At 34.3% G+C, this 27,038-nt stretch overlaps 2 protein-coding genes across 2 annotated transcripts; one reads left to right on the top strand and one right to left on the bottom strand.

Annotated features, from left to right (window-relative positions):
* Nucleotides 1-11,831: 11,831 nt before the first annotated feature.
* Nucleotides 11,832-14,634, top strand: LOC105801972 (60S ribosomal protein L18a). Its single transcript, XM_012633348.2, has 4 exons — nt 11,832-11,989; nt 12,097-12,212; nt 12,333-12,396; nt 14,110-14,634. The coding sequence occupies exons 1-4, from the start codon at nt 11,975-11,977 to the stop codon at nt 14,449-14,451; spliced, it is 537 nt and encodes a 178-aa protein (XP_012488802.1). The 5' UTR covers nt 11,832-11,974; the 3' UTR covers nt 14,452-14,634.
* A 2,202-nt stretch (nt 14,635-16,836) lies between these two features.
* LOC105801979 (protein VACUOLELESS1) lies at nt 16,837-26,285 on the bottom strand. The gene is made up of 16 exons (XM_052633408.1): nt 25,345-26,285; nt 24,320-24,613; nt 23,826-23,965; nt 22,306-22,411; nt 22,119-22,211; nt 21,789-21,878; nt 21,593-21,706; nt 21,393-21,500; nt 21,028-21,101; nt 20,509-20,563; nt 19,359-19,540; nt 18,486-18,615; nt 18,180-18,282; nt 17,422-17,519; nt 17,091-17,244; nt 16,837-17,010 (listed from the first exon to the last, which is right to left on the bottom strand). Exons 1-16 carry the CDS (start codon nt 26,125-26,127, stop codon nt 16,862-16,864), a joined length of 2,673 nt encoding a protein of 890 aa, XP_052489368.1. The 5' UTR covers nt 26,128-26,285; the 3' UTR covers nt 16,837-16,861.
* Nucleotides 26,286-27,038: the final 753 nt, after the last annotated feature.

Below are 27,038 nucleotides of genomic sequence, written 5' to 3'. Positions count from 1 at the left end.
CTAGTTTTCGTCTCCTGGGAGATAACAGAAAGTGATGTCATCAAACTCGTCAATCAATTCAAGAACCAGCTCGTTATAACTGATCAACTTAGGGTCTCTGGTTTCCCATTCTCCTTTGAGTTGGTATATCACCAATGCTAAATCTCCATACACTTTTAGCACTTTCATTTTACGTTCAATGGCCGCACGAATACCCATAATACATGCTTCATATTCTACCATATTATTTGTGCAATCGAAGTCCAACTTGCTAGCGACAGGATAATGATTTCCACTTGGGGATACCAAGACTGCCCCAATTCCATTACCTATAGCATTTGAAGCTCAATCGAAATTTAACTTCCAGATGTGGTCTATTCGAGGGTTTTCTTCAATGTTTGTCACATACATTAAGTCTTCATTTGGAAAATCGAAGTTCAAAGACTCATAGTCTTCCAAGGCTCTGCTGGCTAGAAAATCAGCTATTGCACTTCCTTTTATAGCCTTCTGACTTACATATACTATGTCAAATTCAGATAGCAGAATTTGCCATCTAGCCATTCTCTCATTTAAAGCAGTTGATTCCATCATGTACTTTAAAGGATCCAACTTTCAAATCAGCCAAGTCGAATGATACAACATGTATTGCCTTAGTCTTCGAGTTGTCCAAATTAAAGCACAACACAACTTTTCAATGGACGAGTACCTCATTTCACAATTAGTGAATTTCTTGCTGAGATAGTATATTGCTCTTTCTTTCTGTCCTGTTTTGTCATGTTGGCCCAAGACGCATCCCATGGAATTGTCAAACCCCGTTAGATACAATATCAATGGCCTATCAGGACTAGGCGGTGATAATATTGGAGCATTAGCCAAGTATTGCTTTATCTTGTCAAAACCTTTCTGACATTCCTCATCCCATTCTCGCAGATTATGTTTCTTCAGAAGACGAAATACTGGATCGCATTTCTCAGTGAATTGTGAATGAACCGAGCAATGTAGTTCAACCTTCTTAGGAAACCTCGGACCTCTTTCTGAGTGCTTGGAGGAGGCAGATCTCGTATTGCTTTAACTTTATTCGGGTCAATCTCAATCCCCTTCCTATTGACTATGAAGCCCAACAACTTTCCTGATTTGGCTCTAAATATGCATTTTGCTGGGTTGAGCTTAAGCTGAAATTTTCTCAATCTTAAGAATAATTTCCTCAAGACTCGGAGATGATCTTCTTCAGTTCTAGATTTTGCAATCATATCATCAACATAGATTTCAATTTCTTTATGCATCATGTCATGAAACAGGGTGACTATTGCCCTTTGATACGTTGCTCCTGCATTCTTCAATCCAAAGGGCATTACTTTGTAACAAAATGTTCCCCATAGGGTAATGAATGTGGTTTTCCCCATATCTTCAGGATGCATCTTTATTTGATTGTATCCAGAAAAGCCGTCCATGAAAGAAAATAATGAGTAGCCAGCTGTGTTATCTACCAAAGTATCAATGTGTGGCAACAGAAAATTGTCTTTTGGACTAGCCTTGTTCAAGTCCCTATAATCCACGCACATTCGTACCTTTCCATCCTTTTTGGGCATAGGGACGATGTTTGCTACCCATTCTGAATACTTGACCTCTTGTAAGAATCCAGCATCGAACTGCTTTTTGACTTCTTCTTTTATTTCCAACACAATATCAGGTCTCATTCTTCTGAGCTTCTGCTGAACTGGTTTACAATCTTCTTTTATAAGTAAACGATGTACCACAATGCTAGTATTTAGCCCTGGCATATCCTGGTATGACTATACGAAAACATCTTTGAACTCTCGGAGTAACTCGATGAGGTCATGTTTTGTCTTTGCGGTGATATCAATTCCAAGTTTCACATCTTTTCCTTCCTCTAGGCTCACAATTTCTAATGATTCCTTATAAGGTAAGATTTGTTTATCCTCTTGTTCCACCATTCTCAACAAGTCAGGAGATACACCACAGTCTTTGTCATTTTCAAAGTCATGAGATCCTTCCAAACACATGTCTTGCTCAAAAAGAGACTCCGTGTTTGAAACAACATCACTGTTGTCATTGATATCTGAGGACCTATGGGGATACACCAAAGAATATACAAAAATATATAAATTTATGAACAATTATTTGTACAATCAGGTTATAAATATAATGAAAAAATCATTTGGAAGACAATCAATCAAATGGAAAAATTTACTTGCCTGGAAAGAGTAAAAGAATAATTGCTCGAAATGAATGCAAAGATGTATTTTATTAGAATAATGATATTCAGACTTAAGCCTATTTCACAAAGGATTTCTTATCATTCTTATGCTAAAAACAACAAGAAAGTTTTGAACATTACTCTGAATAAACTCTAAAGACTACAGGTATTTCTTCCGCAGTCCAATTGTTTAGCTCACTCCCAGGTTCGTAAAGGCAAATCTCCAACAAGGTCCTTCTTTCCATTGTCTCTATAGCATTGATGTGAACATTTTCCAACATTTCTTCAATGCTTTCCCTTCTGGACACCCCTTGCTTAGGGTAAATAAATCCACCCGACACAAAGGATTTAGATATGTGGGGAAAGGTCAAAGGCTCCCACTTGACTTTCTCTTCACTCAAACGCGCCCTTCTTCTCTCCTGTCTTTTCTCTGCTTCTTTCCTCTTTTGTTTCATATCTGGCTTGTAACCCAGGCCAAAGCGATCAAACTTTCCATTCAGCATGGGTGCTTTAATCCTTCCTTGAAGGTATTTTCCCAATCCTTTCCTTGGTGAAGCTCCTCTTCCTTCCATCAACTGTAGACCCATCTCGGTAGTCTTGGATATCTTTGGTACCGGAATTCTGTTTCCTTCAGCGATAAACATTGCGTTCACAAATTCCAAAGACTGGAAAGAGCATTCCACTGCCTCATCATTGGTCTCTACATAAGGTGTATCACCCGTTACCATCGCAATGATATCCTCCTCCACACTTATTGTTACCAATCGACCCTCTGATATCAGGTTCACCTTCTGATGTAATGATGAAGGTACTGCCCCTGCCGAATGTATCCATGGTCTTCCCAATAAACAGTTGTAGGAAAGCTTAATATCCATTACTAGAAAGTCCACCTCATAAGTAGTTGGGCCAATCCTTAATGGTATTTCAATTCTTCCTATAACCCCTCTTTCCATTCAATCAAATGCCCTTACTACATTCTGGCAGACTTTCATATGTGAACTGTCCACAGGTAGTCGATTAAGAGATCTGAGGTTGCCTCATCTACGTGCCCTAGTGCCTTAGGGAAAATTACTAGCCCATAAATGCTCAGAGCAAAGGCATCGACCCTTTTCCTCGCATTAGGGTGCCCCAAAATCAACTCTTGTAGGCTTTTCCATGGGATACATTTGCTTTCCCCCTTCTGCTTGATCCGTGCTGTGACCCACTGCTCACTCATTCCAGTGATGTTCATCAACTTCTTTATAAAGGTTGGAACATTAACGGCTCTAGAGTAGACTTTATCAACTTGGATCTTTAGACAACGTAGCAAAGCTGTATATTCTTCTATAGTAGGCACCAAATCAACCCTTCCAAAGGTAAAACAATCATATGCGGGGTTTCAAAACTGAGCGATGGCCCGGAACAAATGTACGTCTACCTTAATGTCAGTAGATACGGCAAATCCCCATAACTAGAGTTGAACAATTGTTTAGTTTCGTCATTCCAATGGTCCCATATTACGTTTAATTCTTGAAGGCTATTTTGCGTTACACTGATACGGGTGTAGTCCCATAACTCCGAAGTGTACCCCTCGGCTAGACTATCTCCTTTCTCTGATTGTGTTTTCTCTGACCACACACAGACAGCAACATTGTCCTCTACTTTATCAAGAAATCCGTTCTCCATGCCAAGCTTTCTAATTTAGTTATCGAACCTGAATCGACACTCTTTTGAATATGAAATTACATGCAAACATAACAAAAACACCATAAGTTAGTGCAACAAAAAACGCAACTTTAAGTAAGTAAAAAAGAATCAAACACCTATCGGGGCAATCGCTAGGGTTTCCGCAGTACGATCAAGAATGGGCTCCTAGGTTTTTCTACATGCAGCTCGGTTCTAAAGTTGAGGTACCCGAACCAGCAGATTCCTCGGTCCTCACCCATTATAGGCTCATACGGACCGAGTTCGGTTCAGGGGAATACATTTCCCTATGGCTGCACGGAGATGAAAATCTCATGAAGACATAGGTACGGATGTATCCCGGAAGCGATCCACTATCCTGCACGGAGGTGAAAATCTCACGAAGGAGTAGCTTCTCACTCCCACTTAAAGGGGTAAGACCAGAATAGCCTTTATGCAATATGATGCGAAGATATTAAAACTCAATTTACAGTAATCATACAAACAAATGCAAAGAGGATCGTAATTTTTCAAATCAAATTTTGAATTTTTGACAATAAGACAAAAGATAATCAATTTTACGACCTGACTCTCTAAATGTCCCCAGTAGAGTCGCCAAGCTGTCCAAACCTCTTTTTTTGAAAACAAAAAAATTTAGTTGTCGACTAAAAAAATGAAAATTCGGAGTCGCCACCGATCTTTTATTGAGGTGTGATCAGATCACCTTGAAAATAATTTTAGGTCTGCAAGTTTTGAGAAAATAGGTTCGGGAGTCGGTTACACACAAGGAAGGGTTAGCACCCTCATGACACCCAAAATTGGTACCGAGTTGATTGTTTAATGTCTTAGTGTCGAGCATTTGAAAAGATTTTAAAATACGATCCTTTGAAAAGATTTTAAAATACGATCCTTCCCTTTTTATTAATGTTAATTTTATAAAAGATACGTGGATAAATCGATGCGGATACCAAAGACCTCCTTGTCTCAAAATAATAAAATGACACACCCAATACATTAGGGCACAACATTTTTAGTCCTCGAGAATAAGTTTGTCTTTTGATTTTCAAAACTTGTGTGGTGAAGTTTAAAAACGATATTGAATTGCTTTAAGTCAGATGAAAAATCGAAACCCAATACGTTAGGGCACAATTTCTTAAAATTCCGAGCATTGAATATTACCCTTATTATTATTTTTTTTGAAATCTTCATTTTGATAAAACGACATGCCACATCCAATACATTAGGACACGACGTATCGAATTCCCGAGAATGAGTTTTTGGTTTATGTGTTTTGATTGAAGAAAATTTTCGATTATTTAGATTCAACGAGGAAAAGTCGAACCCAATACATTAGGGCTCCATTCTCTCGAGGATTCCAAATTTCGAGTATTGTATTATTTTGAAATTTTGATTTCTAAACTTAAGCCATATCAAACACAATCTTTTGAACGAATAGAGCGCGATGGAATAATAATGTTCAATACGAAGCAATAAGCTAAAGTATGTACTAATAATCATCAATAACCAATAAATACGAATAAATAATATAATACATATGTGGGCCATATTATCCAACACACATCATGCAAACACAAATATCAACATTCAAAATCATAAGCATTAACAATCAACCCTAAAATACATATTAAAAGACAAGAGAAGGAATGATAATCAACAAATTACAAGCACAAAATTTTAAAATAAATTGTATGAATTCATAATGATTCAAAATAAAGTTAATAAAAGCAGACACTATATAAGTAATAGTTTTAAATTCATTTTAGAAGAAAATCAAAATTTATAATCATACTAGTACACATATTAATTTAAATAAGTAATAGCTATAGAGCTAATAACTTGATATAAATAGTATAATAATAATAATAATAATAATAATAATAATAAGTTGAAATAAATAAAATATATAATAAAGTAGTATTAAGAAAAATATAAGTATATGTAATAGGCCCAATTTGCCCGGGCCCGATACAGATATTAAAAACCAATATAAAAGCAAAAAAATGTCCAAAAGTCCAAATTACATCAGCCCAATACCCAATCTTACCCAAACAATAAGCCCAATAACCCTAGCCCAGCCTCAACGCAAGCAAAAGTCGGAAGCCCTAATGGTTGGTATGCCGCTCCTGCCTTCAGCACGCGTCAAGCCTCCACGCCACGCACGCCCCAGCTAGCCTCCGTACGCACACGACCACTGCTTCGTACGACACCTGCAAAGGACAAACAAACGAGCAACGCAACAGAGGTAGCAAAAAGAAATAGAGAAAGAGAAATAGCAGAGAAATAGTAAAAAGAATTTCCTGTAAAGTTTTTTTATTTATTTTCGGCTATATAAAGCCGTTCTTGAATTGGTAAAGGGGGTTTTTTCCTTTTTTTTACATACGCAATATCAATATACAAAAAAAAAGACTGGGTTTCGAAGGTGATTTTCGAGTTTTTTTCTCGTTCTGTTCTTGCTCTTTTTTCATATACACACATACTGAGTACAAAGAAAAGGGGGGGATTCACCATTTCTTTTGCATCTTGCACTGCACCTTTTTATTTTTTTCTTTTTTTCTTATATACGAAAAGTAGAAAAGAGAAGGGAACCCTTACCTGGGTTTGGCGTCGCCGAATCCCTCCTCTATTCGGATTGGAGTTGAATGGATGGGGGAGAGGGGGGCTTTCGATCCTTAATGCAGCGCAGAGAGAGTTTTTCTCTCTTTTTCCTTAGCTTTTTTGATTAGGGAGGAGTCTGCTTAGGCTAGGGTTTATTTTAGGTTTTTTATGGTGAAAAACGACGTCGTTTGAGACCGAGTTTGATGGTCTCAAAACGACGTCGTGAGGGGCTGGTATTCGTGCAGTGACCCGACCCGAGGGAAGGATCCGCGCCTTTTTACTCGATGGTCTATTTGCGCAATCAGTCCTCCTTTGTTTTGTATTGTTCCAATTTGATTTTCTGCAGTTTTTCGATTCATACTGTATAGTTTACTCTGGTCTTAATTTGGTACATTGTTAAACGGCGCCGTTTGATAGCCCTCGACCCGAGCGGTGACCCGACCCGAGGGAAGGATCCGCACGCTTTGGGTCTGCTGAGCTATTTGCGCACTGAACCCCTCCGCATTTTGTTTTTGTTTCAATTTAGTTTTTCCTCGATTTTTTTAATTGTTACCTTATATTTGATTCTGATTTCAATTCGATCCACAGTTATGCGGTGTCGTTTTCATTATTAGGATTTGAATTCCTGGCTTTGCGTTTATTTGTTGTTTTAGTCCCTTAGTATTGAATCAATTGCAAATTTAGCCCTTCAAATATTTTATTTTAATTTAATTTCAAATATCTGTTTTAGATTTGTTATAAATTATTACTAAAAGTGTTGTTTTATTATGATATGCCATTATGCATTCTTATTATATAATCTGTATTATAACTTATTATATATAATCTTCCAATAATTTTAAGCTATATATGTTTATACCTATTTTTATATTTAGAGGTTTTATTTCTTCAAAATATTGCAATATACTACGCTTATTTTAATATATTATTGTATATTATTGTTTACAATATGTTTTATTTCTTAGGAATTATTTATTTTAAATCAATATTTATATATTTTATAATATTTGTTTCAAGGTTCATTCAAATAATATTATTTTATATAGCATTATTCTTGACTTTATTTTGAATTTAGTCTCAAACTCATGTATACTATTATTTATGAAACTTTTATATGAGTATCTTTTTAGTATCTTCATCTTGGTGTGTCTTTTGAAATTGATCGCTAATTCTTTTGATTTTTGAATGTTGATTATCGATTATTCATTAATATTTATTTTATTTTTTAAATTATTCTTTTATGTTGTATGTCATTATTCATCCGCCTTTATTTCATTCAAAAGTTGCATATCGTTTAAATATCAAAATCATTTTATACGAAAGTCTTTCAAGATAACGCAAAGTTCGGTATTTGGAATCTTCGAAAAATTGAGCCCTAACGTATTGGGTTCCAATTTTCCTCGTCGAATCTAAATAATCGAGAATATCTCTTTAAATTAAAACATAAATAAAGAGCGCATTCTCGGGAATTCTACACGTTGTGTCCTAACGCATTGGATATGACATGTTGTTTTCTCGAGGCGATGATTTTTCTAACAAATAAAAATAAAGGCAATATTCGATATTTAGGAATATTGAAATCGAGCCCTAACTTACTGGGTCTTGATTTTCTCTTTTAACCCAAATAATCAGATATCTTTCTCAAAATGCATAGGTTTTAAAAGTCAAGAGATAAATTTAATTTCGAGGATTTAAAATGTTGCACTCTAACTTACTGAGTGTAACGATTTATTTCTTTGAAATAAGTGAATCTCATCGTCTAATTCATTTTATTCAAAATAAAAGGATCGTATTTTAAAATCTTTTCAAAATTTCGACATTAAGACATTAAACAACCGATTCGGTACCAATTTTGGGCGTTACGAGGGTGCTAACCCTTCCTCGTGCGTAACCGACTCCCAAACCTATTTTCTCAAAATTCGCAGACCGAAATTGTTTTTAAAGGTGAACCGATCACACCTCAATAAAGGATCGGTGGCGACTCCAATCTTCATCTTAAAGTCGATCCCCGTTTTTTTAAACATGAAAAAATGGTTTCGACAGTATATTTAAAGGGAATTTAAAGGTAATAACTAGAGTAATATAAAATTAATGATATAAATAGGATTAAGATAATTTAATATAAATTATATATGTATATATAAAAATAATAATATTGTATAAAAGCATTTTTTTGCATGAATCTTTAAATCAAATAAATATAAATAAAGTGAATTTCAAACTATCTTGCGAAATAGAAACATCAAAAATATATAAAACCTAAAATATATAAAAAGTGATAAATTTAAATAATACCAATATATATTGAGTTTCAAAATAAGGATACATGATAAATTAAAAAAAGATATGTGATAAATTTATACTATTAATAATGATATATTATAGAATTTTAAACAAAGTAATAATACCTAAAATTTAAAAAAATTAAAACATTAATATATATAAAACATGAAACAATATTAGATAAAAATTTAATTGTAAAATAACATTAGATTTAAAATAATGGTATTAAAAATAATGGAATATTAAATAATTAAATGAAACAGGACGCAACATTGGACCAAAATGAAACAAAAGCAAAATATGGCGCTCAATTGAAAAGAATAAAAACGATTTAAAAAAACATCAAAAATATATGGACCGATAGCGCAGATATCCCTTTCCATACCAGGACGCGCGAATCTAGCCGCAGTTGGGTCGGGTCCTCGAGTTGTTGCCTAAACGGCGTCGTTTGGATTCTAGGAACCCTAGCCCAGAACGGCATCGTATGGTATTATTATTTAAACAAAATTTTCTAAGAAAAACATTAGCAGCCTTGTTTTAAAAAAAAATTCTTCTTGTTTCCTCTGCTAGGGTTTCGACCCTAGCCTTCAGCACCGTCAGGGACTCCGTCGATCCTCGCCGCAATTACACCGTCAACGGTGGTCGGAGCTGCACCCCTAGGGGCTTTTTAGCTCCTCCTCACGCGGATCCGAAGGCGTTACCAGGTAAGACTTCCTTTTTACCCTTTTTTATACACGGTTAAAAAATAAAAAAAAGAAGAAAACGGTAATGAAAAATCGAATAAGAAAGAAAAGAAAAGATCACCTTCAAAACTCTTTGATTTTCTGCTGTTGTATTTTTTTGTATTGATTTTTTTTTTGTGTGTAACCCTTACAGACGTTAAAATGATGGCTTTATATAGCCGAAACTAAAATGAAAATTACAAAAGAAAAAATGTATTTTGCTCTTTTTGTTATTTTTCTTTTTTTGCTGTCAATTTCTGCTTCTTTTTTGTTTGCTCGTCCTTCCTGTAGGTACAATGTGCAGAGACCGACGTGGCGGTACGGATGTGGCCGTACGGAGGTGCGCGTGGCTGGGGAGAACAACGCTGGAGGTTGCTGTTGCGGCGCTCGTGCTAGAACCGCATGCCTAGGGTTTTCTGTTTTCTGTTTTTTATTTTTTATTTTGGGCTGCATTATGGTTGGGCTGGGGGTTTGAGCTTAGGCTAATTTGGTTTAGGCTAATAGGGTTTAGTTTACTGGGCTGTGTTTATTTTGGTTTGTAATCTGGACATTTGGACTTTTAATTTTTGATTTGGTTTATTTATTTATGCTTTTGGGCCCGGGCAAATTGGGCCTATTACAATTATTAAAATTATTTATAAATTAATAATTTTTTAAGTTTTTTAATTTTTTCAAGGTAAATGATGTGACCTTGTCACATGTAATAATCTTAAACTATCACGTCATTTTTTGTTATCACATTATAATCATTGGCTAAAAAAAATCAGATACTAAGCTGGAATAAAAGAAAAAAAAACAATAAGTATCAAGTTAAAATTAGTGTCAAGTTCAAATACCAAACAAGTATTTAAGCCAAAACATAAACTAAATTTTAGTTAGTTTGATTTTTTTTTGGATTTGATCAAAGTATCATTCATGTTTGTTTTATGGTTTATGAAAACTAATCTTTTGGGGATTTGTGATTGGTTTTCCAACAATGTTATCTTTAGTGTTTGAACTCGAGTCCTCTCACTAAGACAACAATATGTCTTATCATTATACACAACACTTATTGGTTAATTAGTATGAACTTTAATGTAATATGTATTTTTAAAATTAATACAATATATTTGTTTTTACAATTGCACCAAACACGTCCATATGCCATGGATAAATTTTGTCCATTTCTTCTCAATTTCTCGTCCGTTGACTTTGTACTAATTTGATTTTACATACTAATTGTTCAAATATTTATTTATACACCGTATTATATTTGTAATAGTAAAATTTTTCAAATAAAATTATCGTTATTATTTTATATAAAAAATAAGGGTAATTATGTGGTATACAGACAGTGAAAAATTCTTATTCCACAAGCGAGGTTGAGATTTTGTCACATATTTTTTTTAATTTTTTTAAAATACAACTTAATGACACATTACATAATCTCAAGTTAAAATTTTCCACTACCTAGGAGGGTTGAGCAAAAAATCAACCAAATCGAGTTGAATTGACAATTCAATTTTTTTCAAGTTGAGATTTTGTCACATAGTTCGGTTTCGGTTAGATAATGTCATTGAACCACATCAATTTTATTCTATTTCAGTTTATTTTATTGGACACTGAAAAATCCAAAAGAAAAAAGTTTAAAATTTTTTTTTTTTAAAAAAGCCAATATAAGCACAATACATAAACCCATTTAGAACCTAAAAAATCCATTGCTTCTAAATTCTAAATATAACTTTTATTATGCTTTCACATATCCTATAATTAAATAAAAATAAAACCCTAAATCTAATTTGAGTGTCAATCTCTCACAAATTCATTGTTTATTTATTATTTTATTAAAACTTATAAGAATTCAAGTGTTTATCTGATTTATACTTATTATGTATTGTATTCTTTTTCAATTATTATTATTGTTAAAACTTTTAAAATTTTGGTCATCATTATTAACATTTCCAAGTTGAGTGCTTTTTGCTATCATTACGCGTTGAGAGTTCTAAAATATAAATGATTTAATATTTGATTATGTTCAATGAAGATTGAGAATAATTAATCAAGGTTTAATTAGATTTTAACAAACATTTATAATTATAAATTTTACAATTTATTTTTCAGATAAATATATTAATTAAGATTTTATGTATAATTAAAAAAATTGTTAAATAGTATTTAAGAAACATAAAATAAAGATAATCTTATCTAAATAAAGTCCAAAAACTCGAAATCTATACCAATTTAGTATGGTTCGGTAATTCCCATTGGTTCAGTATTTTAAAGAAGGCGGGAGCCGATCTCACCTTTCTACCGGAGCACAGGAAAAATATTGGAAGATGGGCTTTCTATAAAAAGTTAGAATTTGGGTGGATCTGAGGTACTAAGGCCCAGTTAAGCCCCAACAACTTAAAATGAAAGTTTTATTAGGGTTTTTTTATTCAGAGAGAGAAGCAAAGGGAGAAAGGAAACCAAACCAAACTAGTGAGCCGCTGCTTCTCTTCTTCTGTATCCCAAAATGGTTGCTTTTAGGGTAAGTTCAGATTTCTATTTTCTTTTCTTTTTCCATTTTTTTGTTATTGAGACAATGGTGATGGGATTTTGGGTTTTGATTTTTCTTTGAAAAAAAAAAAAAAACAGTTTCATCAATACCAAGTGGTGGGCAGAGGTCTTCCTACAGAAGCAGATGAGCATCCCAAGATTTACCGTATGAAGCTTTGGGCCACTAACGAAGTCCGTGCCAAATCCAAGTTTTGGTCTGTAAATTTGCAATTTGCTGATAATTCCTGATTTCGTTTGTTTTGATTTCCTTGATGAGATAGGGGATTGGGATTTTAATTTTGGTTTTCTGGATGTGTTTTGTTTTCCATGTTTAGGTATTTTTTGAGGAAGCTGAAGAAGGTGAAGAAAAGCAATGGACAAGTTTTGGCTATCAATGAGGTATTCAACCTTACCTGTTCTTCAATTTTGAACCCCCCATTAGTGTATGGCTTAAGCAAGCTAATTGCATTGCATTTTATCATATAGGAACCTTATATTATATTGTTCATTAACTTCTACTATTTAGTTGTGTCGATTAATGATGAAAGATTACAGTTACTCTGTTCATTCATAATTGGGAGTTACTGCATTATGAGTGACATATAAGGTGTTTAAGAAAAGAGGGGGAAAAACAAAAAAAGTTGGCCTAATCACATAATTTTAACTTGGAGGTTCTCTTATGCCTATATTTTAAGAGAAAAGGTGTTGTAAATAAAGCATATTGGTTTTGTGTTCATTGTTTATTTTAGAAGAGAAAGTCTTTTAAGCATTAATATCTTTCTTAATTTGATTGCTTTGTTTACCATATACTAGATGTAGAGTTGTCACTGCTAAACATGGTAGGCTTATGTTCTATCCTTACCGTTTAGTTTAGCCAGATCTCGTTTCTCAAGAGGGAATGATGTTTCACCATTTCCATGTATATGGAATTAGACATTTTAAGCCACCCGAGTTAATTTTTGTGTGTGTTTAAGTGTTGCATATTGGATAAGAAATGTTCTATTTTTTTTGAAAAATGATCTTCTCATACTTGAGCTTGAAGTGGTCTTCATCTAGAAACATGTTTTGATCAATCGGTTTGATTGGATTTAAAAGAAGCATCATGCTAAATGATTAGCCTTAGATCTAATCTGGATGTTATTTAGTTATTCTTCTGAGCCTGGTATATCAGGTCATTTGATGCACCAGAATGAAGTACCACTGTGAGTGAAGATAAAACCTTAGATTGTGAGAAAAGAAAATACTTTCTTAAACTCTTTTGTATTGGGAGTTTGGATGTTTCGGAGTTGGGACAGTTGAGCTATGTGAATGAGACTAGGGACACGGGTAAGGATCCAAGTTTCGGACACGGTAATTCTTGAAATCTCAGACAGGGGACTCGGGGACGCTATCCAACAGTTGGACACGTAGTCTCCCATTTAAAAAATATAATTTTTTTTTCTGCCTCTCATAACCTAATTTATTTCCAGCCTTTGCTCTTCTTTTGAAAGGTGTTTTTTTTAAGCTTTAACTTTTGGCCCATTGTGAATTATAAAATAATGGGCTGGTCTGGAGTCTGGACCAGCGTTAAAAATTTTATAAAAAATCCCTAGAAACTAAAAGTGAAAAGTCACAACATTACTCTTCTTCTCTATGCCGCCTGCTGTTGGGGCTTTAATTAGCAGATTTTTTTTTCCTTTTCCTCCACCGGCAATTTCTTTGTCAGAAGTCGTCGATGGTCAACGTCATAGCCTCATCGCCTATGCTGTGTATACACCTTTCTTTTCCTTTCTTCCCGTTTTTTTTCCCTCAGTTCTCCCTGCATTGTGTCCGTTGATTTTTGCTGGATCTGATCTGTTTCCAGTGTTGGAATCCTTGTTGGATCGTGTCGACACCGGTACAACACCCCTAACTGCCGAGTCCGGGTAACAGGGCAGTTGAGTAGAGTAGACAACATGCTTACATATTTACCTGTGCTTTATACCTTACATTAGTGTCAAACCTTGTAGCAATGCATTTGTGCTTTGATGCTGGCTCACTTGTGTTCCTTTGTTATTTTAAAGAGAATGATGCATTGTTCCTAAATTACCATGAAACCAATATTTTTCTCGCAATAAATGTTTTTGATTGCAGATCTTTGAGAAAAGCCCTACCAAGATCAAGAACTATGGCATTTGGCTGCGATATCAAAGTCGAACTGGTTATCACAATATGTACAAGGAATACCGAGACACAACCCTCAATGGTGCTGTAGAACAGATGTACACCGAGATGGCGTCTCGTCATAGGGTGAGGTTTCCTTGTATTCAAATCATCAAGACAGCTACCATCCCAGCAAAACTTTGCAAGAGGGACAGCACCAAGCAGTTCCACAACTCCAAAATCAAATTCCCACTGGTATTCAAGAAGGTCAGGCCACCAACTAGGAAGCTCAAGACGACATACAAGGCAACCAAACCCAACTTGTTTATGTAGTTGTTTTTCATGGCTGGTGGTGGTAGGTCTAATGCCTTATAGTTTGATTACTTCACTTGTTAGATTGAGAGGGGTTATCAAATTTTGAACACTCTATGTTTACTTTTATAGTTCTTTTATGTTTCGAAGATTGTGTTTTGATGACTTTACTTTTTAATTTAATGAACATGGTGAATTTGCTAATTTCTAGTTGGTGAATGATCTGTATGATGCATCTGCAATGCATGGTGCGGTTACATTTTATTTTGGGATAAATATCACAATTATACATTAAACTTTGATTCAATGTGCAATTTGATATATGAATTTTAATTTAGTGAACTTATATAAAATTTTGATTGTAATTTAAATATGTACATAAAACTTTAATTTTAATTTAATCAAGTACATTTAAACAAAGAAATACATCAATTTATTTTTAAATGGGATAAATACAAATATTTTTGTGTGCAATATACAAATATAAAATGATGCAATACCAATAACTGTATCAAATTTAATTCATGTATGAAATTGTACGAGTTAAAATTTATATATGTAGTTACATATTAAATTAAAATTAATGTATAATTTTGATATTTATCTTTTTTATTTTCTTCCAATTTTTTATTTTCTTTAAATATCTGCATTAGTGTGGATCCTAGCATTTGAAGGATTTAAGAGAACTATTGCATCAAAACCAGAAAATGTGGGAATTTGAGAGAACCAATAATTAGTCTAAAATCGAGAACTGGTTTATGCGGAAAAGCTTGAAAAAACTGATGTGTCAGTTCGGCCAAAAAGCATCAAGTTGGTTCATCTCTACGTATGGTGGATCTGCAACCGGTAGTGCTTCTTGACCTCACGAGAACCAGTGAAGGGTGAACAAAAATGGAGAATGATAGATACTCGAAAATTGTGGTTGTATTGGACGAGAAAAAAAGAACCAATGAACGTAAACGAGGAAGTTCTAGGCTTCGGTTTTTTTTTTCTTTTTTTTAATATAATAGACAAATTTTTTTTTTTTTTTACAAATCTGGTTAACACCACGAAAAACTAATATATGCTTTGGAAGCATATGTAGCTCATCGTTTCCTAGCATAGACACCTATTACCCATTAGCTCGTTATGAATGTGGATAGAGTGGAGGAGGTGCTTGATATTATCAAGTGTTGGTTGGAGATTTCATCCTACTTTAGTGCGTTCACGAATGATATTCAACCATCTTTGTCACTTCCAGAAACTTACGTGAAGAAATATTATGATTTTTAGAGTAAGAATAGAATGGAGAGTGAGAAGCTTGGCCTGAATTTTGTTGACAAAATTGAAGCTTCCAATGGACAAAATCTGAAAACCTCTGTAATCCTGAACGATAGTAGCTCCACCAGTCATGTTATTTCGCCTGCAATTGATATTGCAATGTGGAGAGGGAATTTGCACCCGTCTCAGGAGCTTGATTCCTTGACCTATGATTTTGCAAAATGTCGAGAGAATCGTGCAGGCTTTGAATCTTGGGAATTGCCCTATTGGTGAGGGTTCAGCCATCCAAAAGATGAATTCATTCCTTGATTCCAAATTATCCAAAGGGTACAAAAGTGTAAAGTTGCCTCGAGTTAAAGAGAATCGGAGTCAATGTTGTTTGAGTTTAGCCATTGACGAAACTATGAAGATGAAAGGAGGAATTTGGAGGGCATCAGATCAGAGGACAAAAGGAGACCCAGCAAAACATCATTCAAGGAACAGGTGTTTCGTAGATTCTCTATTAAGCTTGCAAAAAGGGCAGAGATTATCAGCATTGGAGAGCAGATCCTTAGTCGGGAGACAAATTGTGCGTGTTTTTCCAGATAAAAATGATAAGCATAACGTCGTGAGTGGTTGAACTAATTAATAAAAGGAGGGCATAAACATTTTTAACGGAGAAGCGACGTTGAAATCGAGTTTCCAAATAATTTTATCTTCTCCATATATCGAGAGTGTTCTGCTAAATATAATAAACAAATTAAAAGAATCAATTTTAATATTTCAATTTTCTCATGATAGACCGAGCCTTTCAACACCTTAAACCATAAGAGTAGGGCTGAATCCTAATTCACACCTTGTAAACCATCAGTTCAATCACTGATTCGGGTTTAGAAGATGACCAAATTCACAAGTTCTTTTATGAGCTTGGACAGGGGTTGTAGTCCAAGGAAAGACTGGTACCTGAGGTGTCATTGGAGCTGAAATGAGATCCTTTTTGACAGCAAACTATGAACGGTGCCACAACTGACCGCTACTCCGTTGTCGAGGGTGACATGATATTTTCCCTAGACGATTAACTGCAACACAATATCACCTATAGGCAAAAGATAAACTCAAGACCAGCGAGCCTCGCATCATAGCATCCCATCCAATACTTCTATAACATTGAAGCAATCTCACTGGAAAAGATTTAGGCTACTTGCACCAAGGCAACACTCACAAATTTATTGTCTGTTACACTCAATCTGCAATCTCTATTTCTCTTCATAAATGTTCCCACAACACTAGCTTTTCTCCCATAAAATAAGCAAAAGAATATACACACAACAATACCTGAAACTGCAAAATCATTTGCATTTATAATGATGAGAACGTTAATGGGATCATCTATATATATATATATATAAACTATGAAACACCTTGGAATGACAATCGATCCCGAAGAGTGTCAAAAAGTGAGGAAGCTGCTGCATTTTGTGCAAATGTTAATTTCAATCTACCCAGCAATTCACCATCTTTTGCTTGAGAAGCTGCATCAGCAGCTTCTTTGGCCATGCCAATCCGAGCATATGCCTGTCAGTCATAACCATAGACAGATCTTGAGCAAGGATATAATGATAAAATTTTATTACATCTACTCTAATCAGAAACAGTATCACTTGCAGATCGATTAAATAGAAAAGTCAAAACCAATGATAATTCCCATGAAAGTGAGAGAACTAAAAGATCAAATTAGACATGTATTGTTACCTCTGCCCTTTCACGGAGATCAGCAAGCTTGGGTATATATTTTAGAGCTTCACCTTTCTCATCAGCATCAACGCATGCCTCAACAAATGGCCTATAACCTGTTTGATGCAGACACGTACAAAAAAAAAAAAAAAAGAGATACTGTAAAAAACTAACAGGCCTTGCAGAAAAGTAGGCGCAGAAACACTTATTGTTGTGAAAAAGCTAATTTAATTCATGTATTCAAACAAACTCAACATATTTTACAGCATGAACTATTTCTGCATACATACTCTTCTGAAACAATAAAGAAGTCAAAGGGAGACAAGCATTTCGCATATGAATTAGCTAATACACAAAAGTACCATATGTTTACTTCACAAAAATAATTTAGGCTAAACCTACTTAAGAAACAACTAACTGAATTCTTCTTTCTAATAAATCATCAAGTTAAATTTTAATGTAAACAAATTTCTTTACTTTTCCAATTTTACTTTGTTTCTTCCTTTTGTATAATTCTTTTATCCCAGCCAAATCAACAATAAGGTACAAAAATTGGGAAGAACGTAAACCTTAAGAAAATCCAGCCTGTATCACTTCATCTTGTGATGTTAATTTAGAATCCAAGATCAGGTAATATCAAGTAACAAAGATCACTTGCAGACAATGCAATTATAATATTTTTCATAATAGCAGGTAGCCTAGATCACCTGCAGATAATGCTTGCTTATGTCACCTATCTTGCACCCTGTAATTGAACAAGAATGTTGATAGCTTACCAATTGGTGGTCTCTTCTCTTTTGAGAACTTCTCAAGAGCCTCCCAATCTCTAATTGTAGCCAAAGCAAAAACTTTAAGCCAATACCACCTCTTCTCAGAAACCTGAGACAAGAAAGCAAGAAAGCAACAGTTATGATTCAATAAGTAATTTGAGCAATCTAAAAGGATGATGCCTAAATTGTCAAAGATGCTGAAGAATAAATGTTATATCTTGTGTGCCACCAAGGGAAATTCTTTCAGCAAGATAGAATATAGGGGAAGATTTTTATGTGTGGCTAAATGGAAAGTAGGGGCACTTTATGAACCTTGAACTCGGTCTTCACTTTCATTGCAGCACGATGATTCCCCAGAACAATACATGTACGTATAGTATCACTGATACTTGAATCAACAAATATGGCCTGCTTTGTACTTACTTCTAACTCATGTTGTATTCTGTAACATTTGGAAGTATTTGAAAAAGTACACAAATAGGTAACCATATTAGTAGGCAACTCATTTTAGAATAAAAATAAAAAGAATATTGAAAGAAAAAAAACGTGCGATTTGCTTATAATGGTTGGAAACTAGGACGGACAATTGACAAACTATAATCTTCAATTATGACATAACATTTCCTTTTTCTAATATAGTCTACATCTTGCTTATGAGCATGGAGAATCCATCCTTGGCTTTATAATCCCACTTTTCCCATATTGGAGGTTTTTTTTTTTTTTTTTTGTTGGAGGTCAAACTTAAACTGATATATAGATACACCATCACTTCATTCTTCCCACATATTAAGCATAATAGACCAACAGAAACGTATGAACCTATAATGTCGACTCTGAAAGTGGGAAGCATAGACCACGGGCTTATCTTTAAGAGAGCTGAGAACAAACCACCAACTGGACTACAAAAATGAGGTGACAGTCTTGTAGCTTTTCTTTAATAATACAATATTAAGCATCCAACATAAAACCAAATTAGCATCAAGCACAGATGGGAAACTTCAAAAATACTTTGCCACTAACCTAAGTTTTGGCTTTTACATAGACATTATCATGTAGTTTATGCATCTCATCAACTATGTTAGGCATTTGTAGTTATTTGCTAATTAGTTTAGGCCACTCCAATTGCAATTTAGTTTGGAGTTTGATGCCTTGAAAAACAAAAAACAATAAATTGATATCCCTCACCTCAACAACTTTGCATGCTCCTCAGCAGCCTTGGACTCAAAGGTATGTTCCTTGGTTTCTGCAAAAAGATGCTGGGCCTTGTCGATTAGTTTTATGCGGGGACCATGAAGCGGGGATCCTTTGCTTGCCATTGGATTTTTTCCAAGTTCCCATGACTCCTTCCACAAAAGAAATGCAACTTCCTAAAATACAACAAACTTCACATCAAAACAAAATGGACAATCATTTATCACATATCCAACCAACTATAGAATTGTAACTTGGTAGGTCTTTGATGCATATTTAAGCTTTGACCAGTCAAAAGCTTAAAGATCAACAAAGTTTCAACTTACAACAGAATGATAGACTGAATGAGCAAGGAAGAGAAAGAAATTCATCCTTTTGTTTTCCTAGCCATTTATGAATTTACCCTCAACCTTTAACTTCCCCATCTCTTATCTACTGTTCTGATGGCAAGCAATGCCTAGGACATCTTCATTGCTTAATATTAGATATTTAATTATTTATTCATTCATCATAGCACTTGATCATTTACATAGGACAAGAGGCACCTGGTTTCATGCCTAAATTTTATGCATAGTTACCTACTTATCTCCTTGAAAAATTCCCTGAAGGTGCCTCATAGATCAATTAGATTGGCAAATTCAAATATTGCAGGGTTGTTAGTGGTCACGTCAAGCAGCATTTGATAACAAATACGAATTAAAATATTTGATCCGTAAGGAGAGCCTACACCAGTAAACTTCTTTGATCCATGAAATGGGTAGTTGACAGAGTAATAGAGGTCAACAAGTTCAGCCATAGCTGAAAATTAAGAACTCATAAAACTGATAACTGATTGAAATAATCCACAAGTCTTTGATAATCAGTAAACCTTGTATATTATATCATCTGAAAAATTAGCATACTCGATACTCTTATTATCAGAAACCCAAGCAATCTAATGACTTCAAAGCTGGATACCTTTCCAATGCCAGATATCATTCAACAACAGACAATATCCCTTTCGGCAGTTGAATCTATTTCTTATAAACCATAATAAGAATCAGCAAGAATAGAAATAACAATAATGATAATAACACCAATAACATCAACAATAATTCTAAGAATGATTAGTATAGCAACAAAAGCACCCAAAGCTAAAACTTACTTGAAGTTGTCCAGTCGAAAGAAAGAAATCTTTCAAAAATTCATGTTTATAGCACCTGAAACACAAAAATAATCAACAATAAACATTGACCCATACAATCAAAGAATCTGAAAATTACAAAATACTTGATAAAAGCTTCATTTTGACCACCATTATCAAATAAATGACCACTAATAGCTCAATGGCCAGCAGAACCAGAGCAAACACATACTCAAGGAAACAATCCAAAATTGACGATAAAAGCATACCTCCTAAAATGATATAAATACAATTTTATCATTATTCAATAACTTCCACTACTTAATACTATAAAAGTATAACAAACATCTAAGTGATGCACCATGTCTTGCCCCTTGTATGATCTCTTCAGCCTCTCAGATAACGTATCACGTCTAACTAGATCATGATTACATGTAGCCTTTCATAATTTTAATTTGGACATTTATTTGCAAACTCAAGTGCTATTAAAAATAAAATATTTAGGAATAATAGTAATAATAGTATTCCTTGAGTACCTACCTTGCATAAGATATAAACAAATCACGTGGTAGGGGTCTAGCCTGAATCATTCCAAAGAACTCCAAAGGTGGCCTCTGCATGAACAGAAATGTAACCAGTTCAAAAAAAAATTATTGGCAACTCCATGTCTAGTATCCCCAGGCTCCTCATGACTAATTAGAAAGAATTCAGTGAGGAAAGTCAAACCAAGTCCTTTTACATAGATGGTGGAAACCCTTCAAATTTCAAGTACCACCAGGCTACTCATGACAGGTAATTAGCAAAAGACATTCAACAAGGAAAGTGAAACCATCTCTAACCTCAACATATATTAACTTAATTTTATGGTTTGTGTAACAAAGTTCCTTGTTCTATCAAAGCAGTACCTTTTGCCAGATATGGAAGAGAACAAGATAGACAAGGTCACTGTCACCGCTTTCTGTTGCCTTCATCAAAGCAGTATCTTCTTCTCCTATGCTTAACAGAAGTGGCACCTGAAGTGAAATGATCATAATCAACATGCATAATATGGTAAGATCCCAAACAGTACCTTGTAAACAAAATGTAATCATATAAGTAATTTAACCTGTTTAGAGGAGCGAGGTTCATGCTCAACAAGCATAGCAGCTAACTTTCGCCGGCCATTCTTATCTGCATGAGCAGCAACTGCTGCATATGATATGCCTCTGCATAATTTTAGCTGAAACTCAAAAAGCACATTAATTCAGGTAATGAATTTGCACGAAATCAAATTAAAAAATAAACCAACATTCTTTGGCTACCTTATCAAGGAGAATTTCTAAGAGAGTGGCATCTGGAATTGCTAATGAAGCTGTTATCTTCGAGCATGCCCAATGCATTATCACCACCTCCTGAATGAAACCAATCAGTGGAAAATCAAATCTTATGTATATCATTTTATACTTTCTACTTGCCCAATAAAATGCAGCAATTAGTTCAAGTTATGAATACATAATAATTAATGAAGGTCTAACCTAATTCCCATCAAACAAATGAAGTTTGGGTGCAGTCTTATGGTTTAACTCTACTTCTATGTATAAGGCAAAATTTGTGGAAATTTAATATAGGCAAAATCAATGATTCAAACTTACTTGATTCATTCCAACATACTCTGATATCCGTAGTGCAAGAAGGTGGCGATGGGCATTAATCAAACGAGCAATCAGCACAGATGGTGTAAGCAACTAAGAGAAGCACATTATTCAGTAGGGAAAGTTAAAAAATAAAAATAAAAATTCAGAATCAAATTTAAAATGCAAATCATTAAATCTTTAAGACCTTATATTGATTAATACTGAGAGGGATGCCAATCTCAGGATCACGCACAGCATTTAAGACCCGCAAGGTTTTACACATCTCCTGAATGCGATCACGTTGAAAAGTGCTGCCAAAGCCAACTGGATATCATTATCAGGGGCATAAATCATAAGGGAAACAAAATATCCACAGTAGAAGGTAGCTACAGAATTAGTAAATTATCATCACGATAATAAAAAAAATGCACCATAGCTAGTATAGGAAAACTGGAGATTGCAGTAGCCAAAGAAAACCTAAAAGTGAAGAAAACTATGCTGGCTTCCTAAAGCCATTTACACTTCTTGTAAATACAGCCTACAAGGCGTAGTTGGCTTACCACATGCCTTCCAAAATGCAGGGAATGTAAAGAGGCACATGGAGAACTTTAGAACTATGAAAACTGGACAAAGAATAATAAATGTGTGGGCAACAGCTTGATGATCTTTCAACTAAAGATTCCAAATCAAAATAAGAACAGTAAGGCTCATTTTCAGATAGGTGTTGCTCAATAACAACATAAATTGGTAAAATTACAGACTTAAACTAAGCAAATTTCAATCTTGTTTGACAACCATATAAACAACTAAAACAGTCAGCAAAGAAAACCTAATTATTGCTGAACGTAGAACACATCACCCCAAACATGTTTCAAAGTTTGTTTCTCATACACCATACAGCGCTTGATACTGTCCAATGTTCCCTACCGTGTTACTTTATTACCTGTCACTGCACTATACAATTTTTTATGTGCAAATTGAAAGTTATTAAGGATAGCTTTGGATAAATGGGTTTCCAAAATTCAATATATGCAGTTCCCAAACAAATTAACCAAGTTCAGTTCTTCACTTTTAAATACATAAGGTGTAGATTCATTTGTGTGACTTCAATCTTAAAAGCATTTAAAACTAACAGTAATAATTCAAATTTTGATTTCAAATACAAAAAGTTCACTTTTATAACACAGCATATAACCACGAAACATATTTGATGTCTTACGATTAAATTTTTGCATTTTCATAGGTTTCAGTTAAGGAATTAACGGATACCTGCAATGCATTGTCTGCTTATGATATTTAAATCTATATAAGCAAAGAAAACTGAACTCGGTAGTTGCAATCAGTTTGATGATATTCATCAGAACTCCATACAACTACAAAAGGTACGCATATGAATTACATCTAAATAAGTTTCCAGCATCATCTTATCTTAACCTCCATTCTCATTTTTTTTTAGTAACACCACCAGCATAAAATGTTAGATTCCTAAAACTTTATGTTCTATATGCATCCCAATACTTCAACAAAAGCATAACCATTCTATTTAAATGCACTGAATCCATGGTTTTACATCTGGAGATTATCAGTCACAGAACAATGACAAGTGTCTAGTTTAGTGCTAAACATGCAATCAAAGCAACTCAAATCAAATTTCAAGATGCTTTCATTTTCAAAACAAGCAGCTTGTTCTAGCATCATATCAATCAAACAAGAATTCCAACTAACCTGCAGAAGGCTTGTCCATAGCTTGCAGCTCGTAATAGAGTTCTTTGACGTGAAACATCAAATTCATGACCAGCAGCATCAATGCAGGCTTCAACAGCCTCAGGCAAGGATGACTGAATCAATCTCAAATTTTCATCTGCCTGATAATAAATAGGCAACAAAAATATCTTTAAGAAATTATGCCAAGAAAAAATCATTCCGTCTCAACAACAAACTCATTTCTTTATCGTTTCTTCCCTGAACTGTGGTTATTTTAGAGGAGAATGAGAAGGGGTAAAATCATGATTATTAGGATAGTAAGGATAAGAAGCCCGCCAATAGCACTTAACATATTCTGTGCATATACACCAACATACATCAGCAAAATTTAAACATATATCAAGTAGCAATACAGCTAGCTTTATCTTGCAGCAAAGAAATCAGCGAAGTTGACAACATTTACCAAACTAAACTCGAAATCAAATATTTCTCTCAGTAAAAGAAGGCATTGGTACCTTGGCACTTCTCCTGTCAAAATGATCCAAGGCATCATAAAGCAATGCAGCTGGTGATGTGCTACCAATTTTGAATATAGATACAGTAGAATCTGGAACCCGTTGCAGAAACTCCAAACTTGTGTTCGATAAAATCCTCACTCCATCGCACTCTGGGATCAAAAGCAGTGGCTCATCATAAAAGTAATGCACTGGATCTCCCCGAGGGCCCACCATCAACAATGGTGTATCATCCCAATATAGAAGTACACTATCCAGTCCACACCAAGCTAACTGCTCTGGAGGAAGAGCTGACTGTATATGCACAATTAATCAATAACAAGCAAAAGTAAAAACTGAAAAACAGAGGTTAAAATTCTGAATGAAGGAAACAATTAGTAGCATTCAGATTCCTCCACAGAAATTAAATGGATTCACAACATTTCCATCAAAGCACTAAAGTTCACAAAGTTATGAAACATCTATAATATCTATAGCATCACTCATTTTCCACGCATTAAAATATGAATTTCTAAAGCTCCATTTATCTCTTACTTCTGTTCTTGTTTTTATCTCTTAAAAACTTCATTTAAAGCAAAAGCAGCTAGCAATTAATTAAAAATGATCAAATGAATAGTATAACTTCAAATTCTAACAAAATTGTTCTACATAAAACTATGATCATATATTTTGTTCTCTGAAAGAATTCAAAACTATTCATATATTTTGTTCTATGTATGAAGGCAATCAGCAAAAGCCACAGCAAGTGGCACCAAACCAAATAAAACTGATCAAACGCAATCAGATTTATTGTCCCTATAGAATTTTAATGATTTCACAAACATTTTTATGAATGTTATTGAAGTTTTAAGCAACATTAATACTACCATCTTGAACATTTCTACTTTCATCATTTCAACAAATCAAAAAACTTCTAGAAAATTGTGTTTTTATAAGTTGTTCTCTACAATCAAGATATAACCATAAGTAATTACATGACCCAATTAAAAAACAAAAAAGCGAGGAAAGAAACATATCGAACTAACCTCACAATTATACTCCAACAAAACTCCCTTGAAATTAATATCCGTCACCAAAATCCGCCCATCATGCGTAAAAATGGCCAAATATTTGCCATCCCAAGAAACAACCATTTTCTGAACCGGACCCTGAACCGCTTCCCCATCCACTCTCTGTACTCCATCTTCATCCACAATCAAAATACCATCACCAACGCCGACCAACACTTCCACATTCCCCGAAACCGTGTATTTTGGCTCGATAACCGCCATGCAATTGGGCAAATCCTCCGCCCCCGTCTCCGCCAGCTGGCAGGGACGCATCACCTTAAAATCGGGGATGCAAAACAACAACCCTCCTTCGGTCAAGCACACAACGCCGTTTCCCCAAAAGATGCATTCCACGACGTTTTGCTCGAAACACTCTTTTCCGAGCGTTACGTTGGGTTCGATCAGCTCGGCGTGGATGTTGTAGCGGTAAACGGTGCCGTCTTGGACGATGCAGATTAGGGTTTGGTCTTCGGTCCAGGACATGCCGATGAGACGACCGCCGGGGTTTTTCCATACGGTATCGGAGATCAGGACGCCGGAGGAAGTGAAGATGCGAAGCTTCCGGAGAGCTGATTCGGAATAGAGCTGGACGATCTTGGAATCGTCGCGGATGACGGCGATCGGGCCACCGAAGGGAGCACAGGCGACCTTGTTGCGGGATAAGTCAATGTTTTTCCATCTCAAAGGGTAGAGCTCGGGCTTACGGTAGTAGCGGTTATAGAGGAGCTGCCATTCTGCAGCTACTGAAACATTGGCCATTTTATGGTTTGAGAGTGAAATTGAGGAGAAATTAAGAGGTTCGGAGAATTATGAGAGCATGATGTGAGATCGGGGTGGGGAAGGCAGCGATTTGCTTTTCTTTCTCCTATTTTCTCAACTATCTCTGTTTTCAGAGTCAGTATTTTTTTTTATTCGATTATTTGAAGATTTGAATAAGATTAATCGTTGGTTATTTGAATTTATCAAATATTATTTTGTTAAATTATTTATGTCAAAATAATATAGATTTTAATTTTTTACGATTAATAATACTTTATTTTGTGAAAATAAAATACATATTTAATTAAACTGGTATCATATTTAATTATATTTTGATATTTAGCTTTTAAGTAAATTTATTGTTTTTAAGTAATTTAAATTTTACAAAAAATTTAGGAATTGGGTTAATATATTTATTATTAACTGTTTAATAGGGTTAATATATTTAAATTTTTATAATTTTGTAAATAAAATTTTTGTTTATAATTGAACTACAATTAAAAATATTTTAAAATATTCTTTATATGATAAATATTTACAATTTTAATTTATTTAATTTAATCCCTATAATTCATGCACTTACTAGGAACTTTAATCCATTAGTATCTTTTGTGCTTTAGCAGATTAGTTTTTCCACCTTGTCTTCACTCTGTTATTCCTCTCATTTCTGCATTTATTGTTATATATTTGCAATGGTAATTAGTTGTTCACCGTTCTACTTCACTATACCAAGTCATCATTAGTTTTGCAATTTTTTAATAAATGGATTAATTATTTATTTGTGTTAAATTATTAATTTATGTTAAATTATAAAGTATAAATTTGAAGGTTAAAATATATTTTAATTATATTTTTATTTTAGAAATTCAAATCCTTTACATTTAAAAATTTAGATTTTATTGTTATCACAA

Source organism: Gossypium raimondii, chromosome 7, assembly GCF_025698545.1.
Source record: "Gossypium raimondii isolate GPD5lz chromosome 7, ASM2569854v1, whole genome shotgun sequence".
Classification (NCBI taxonomy): domain Eukaryota; kingdom Viridiplantae; phylum Streptophyta; class Magnoliopsida; order Malvales; family Malvaceae; genus Gossypium; species Gossypium raimondii.
The sequence above is the reverse complement of the archived record's forward strand: the minus strand, read 5'-3'. Positions and strand labels throughout refer to the sequence as shown.

Bases quoted from the DNA above. Each gene is read 5' to 3' on its own strand.
- LOC105801972 (XM_012633348.2), top strand. The intron at 12,213-12,332 runs GTCTGTAAATTT...TTCCATGTTTAG, and splicing joins CGTGCCAAATCCAAGTTTTG to GTATTTTTTGAGGAAGCTGA. The intron at 12,397-14,109 runs GTATTCAACCTT...TTTTGATTGCAG, and splicing joins AAGTTTTGGCTATCAATGAG to ATCTTTGAGAAAAGCCCTAC.
- LOC105801979 (XM_052633408.1), bottom strand. From the start codon at position 26,127: ATGGCCAATGTTTCAGTAGCTGCAGAATGGCAGCTCCTCTATAACCGC. The intron at 23,966-24,319 runs GTACCAATGCCT...ATTTATTATCAG, and splicing joins TTGACAGGAGAAGTGCCAAG to GCAGATGAAAATTTGAGATT. The intron at 17,520-18,179 runs GTAAGCTATCAA...TGCATCAAACAG, and splicing joins AGAGAAGAGACCACCAATTG to GTTATAGGCCATTTGTTGAG.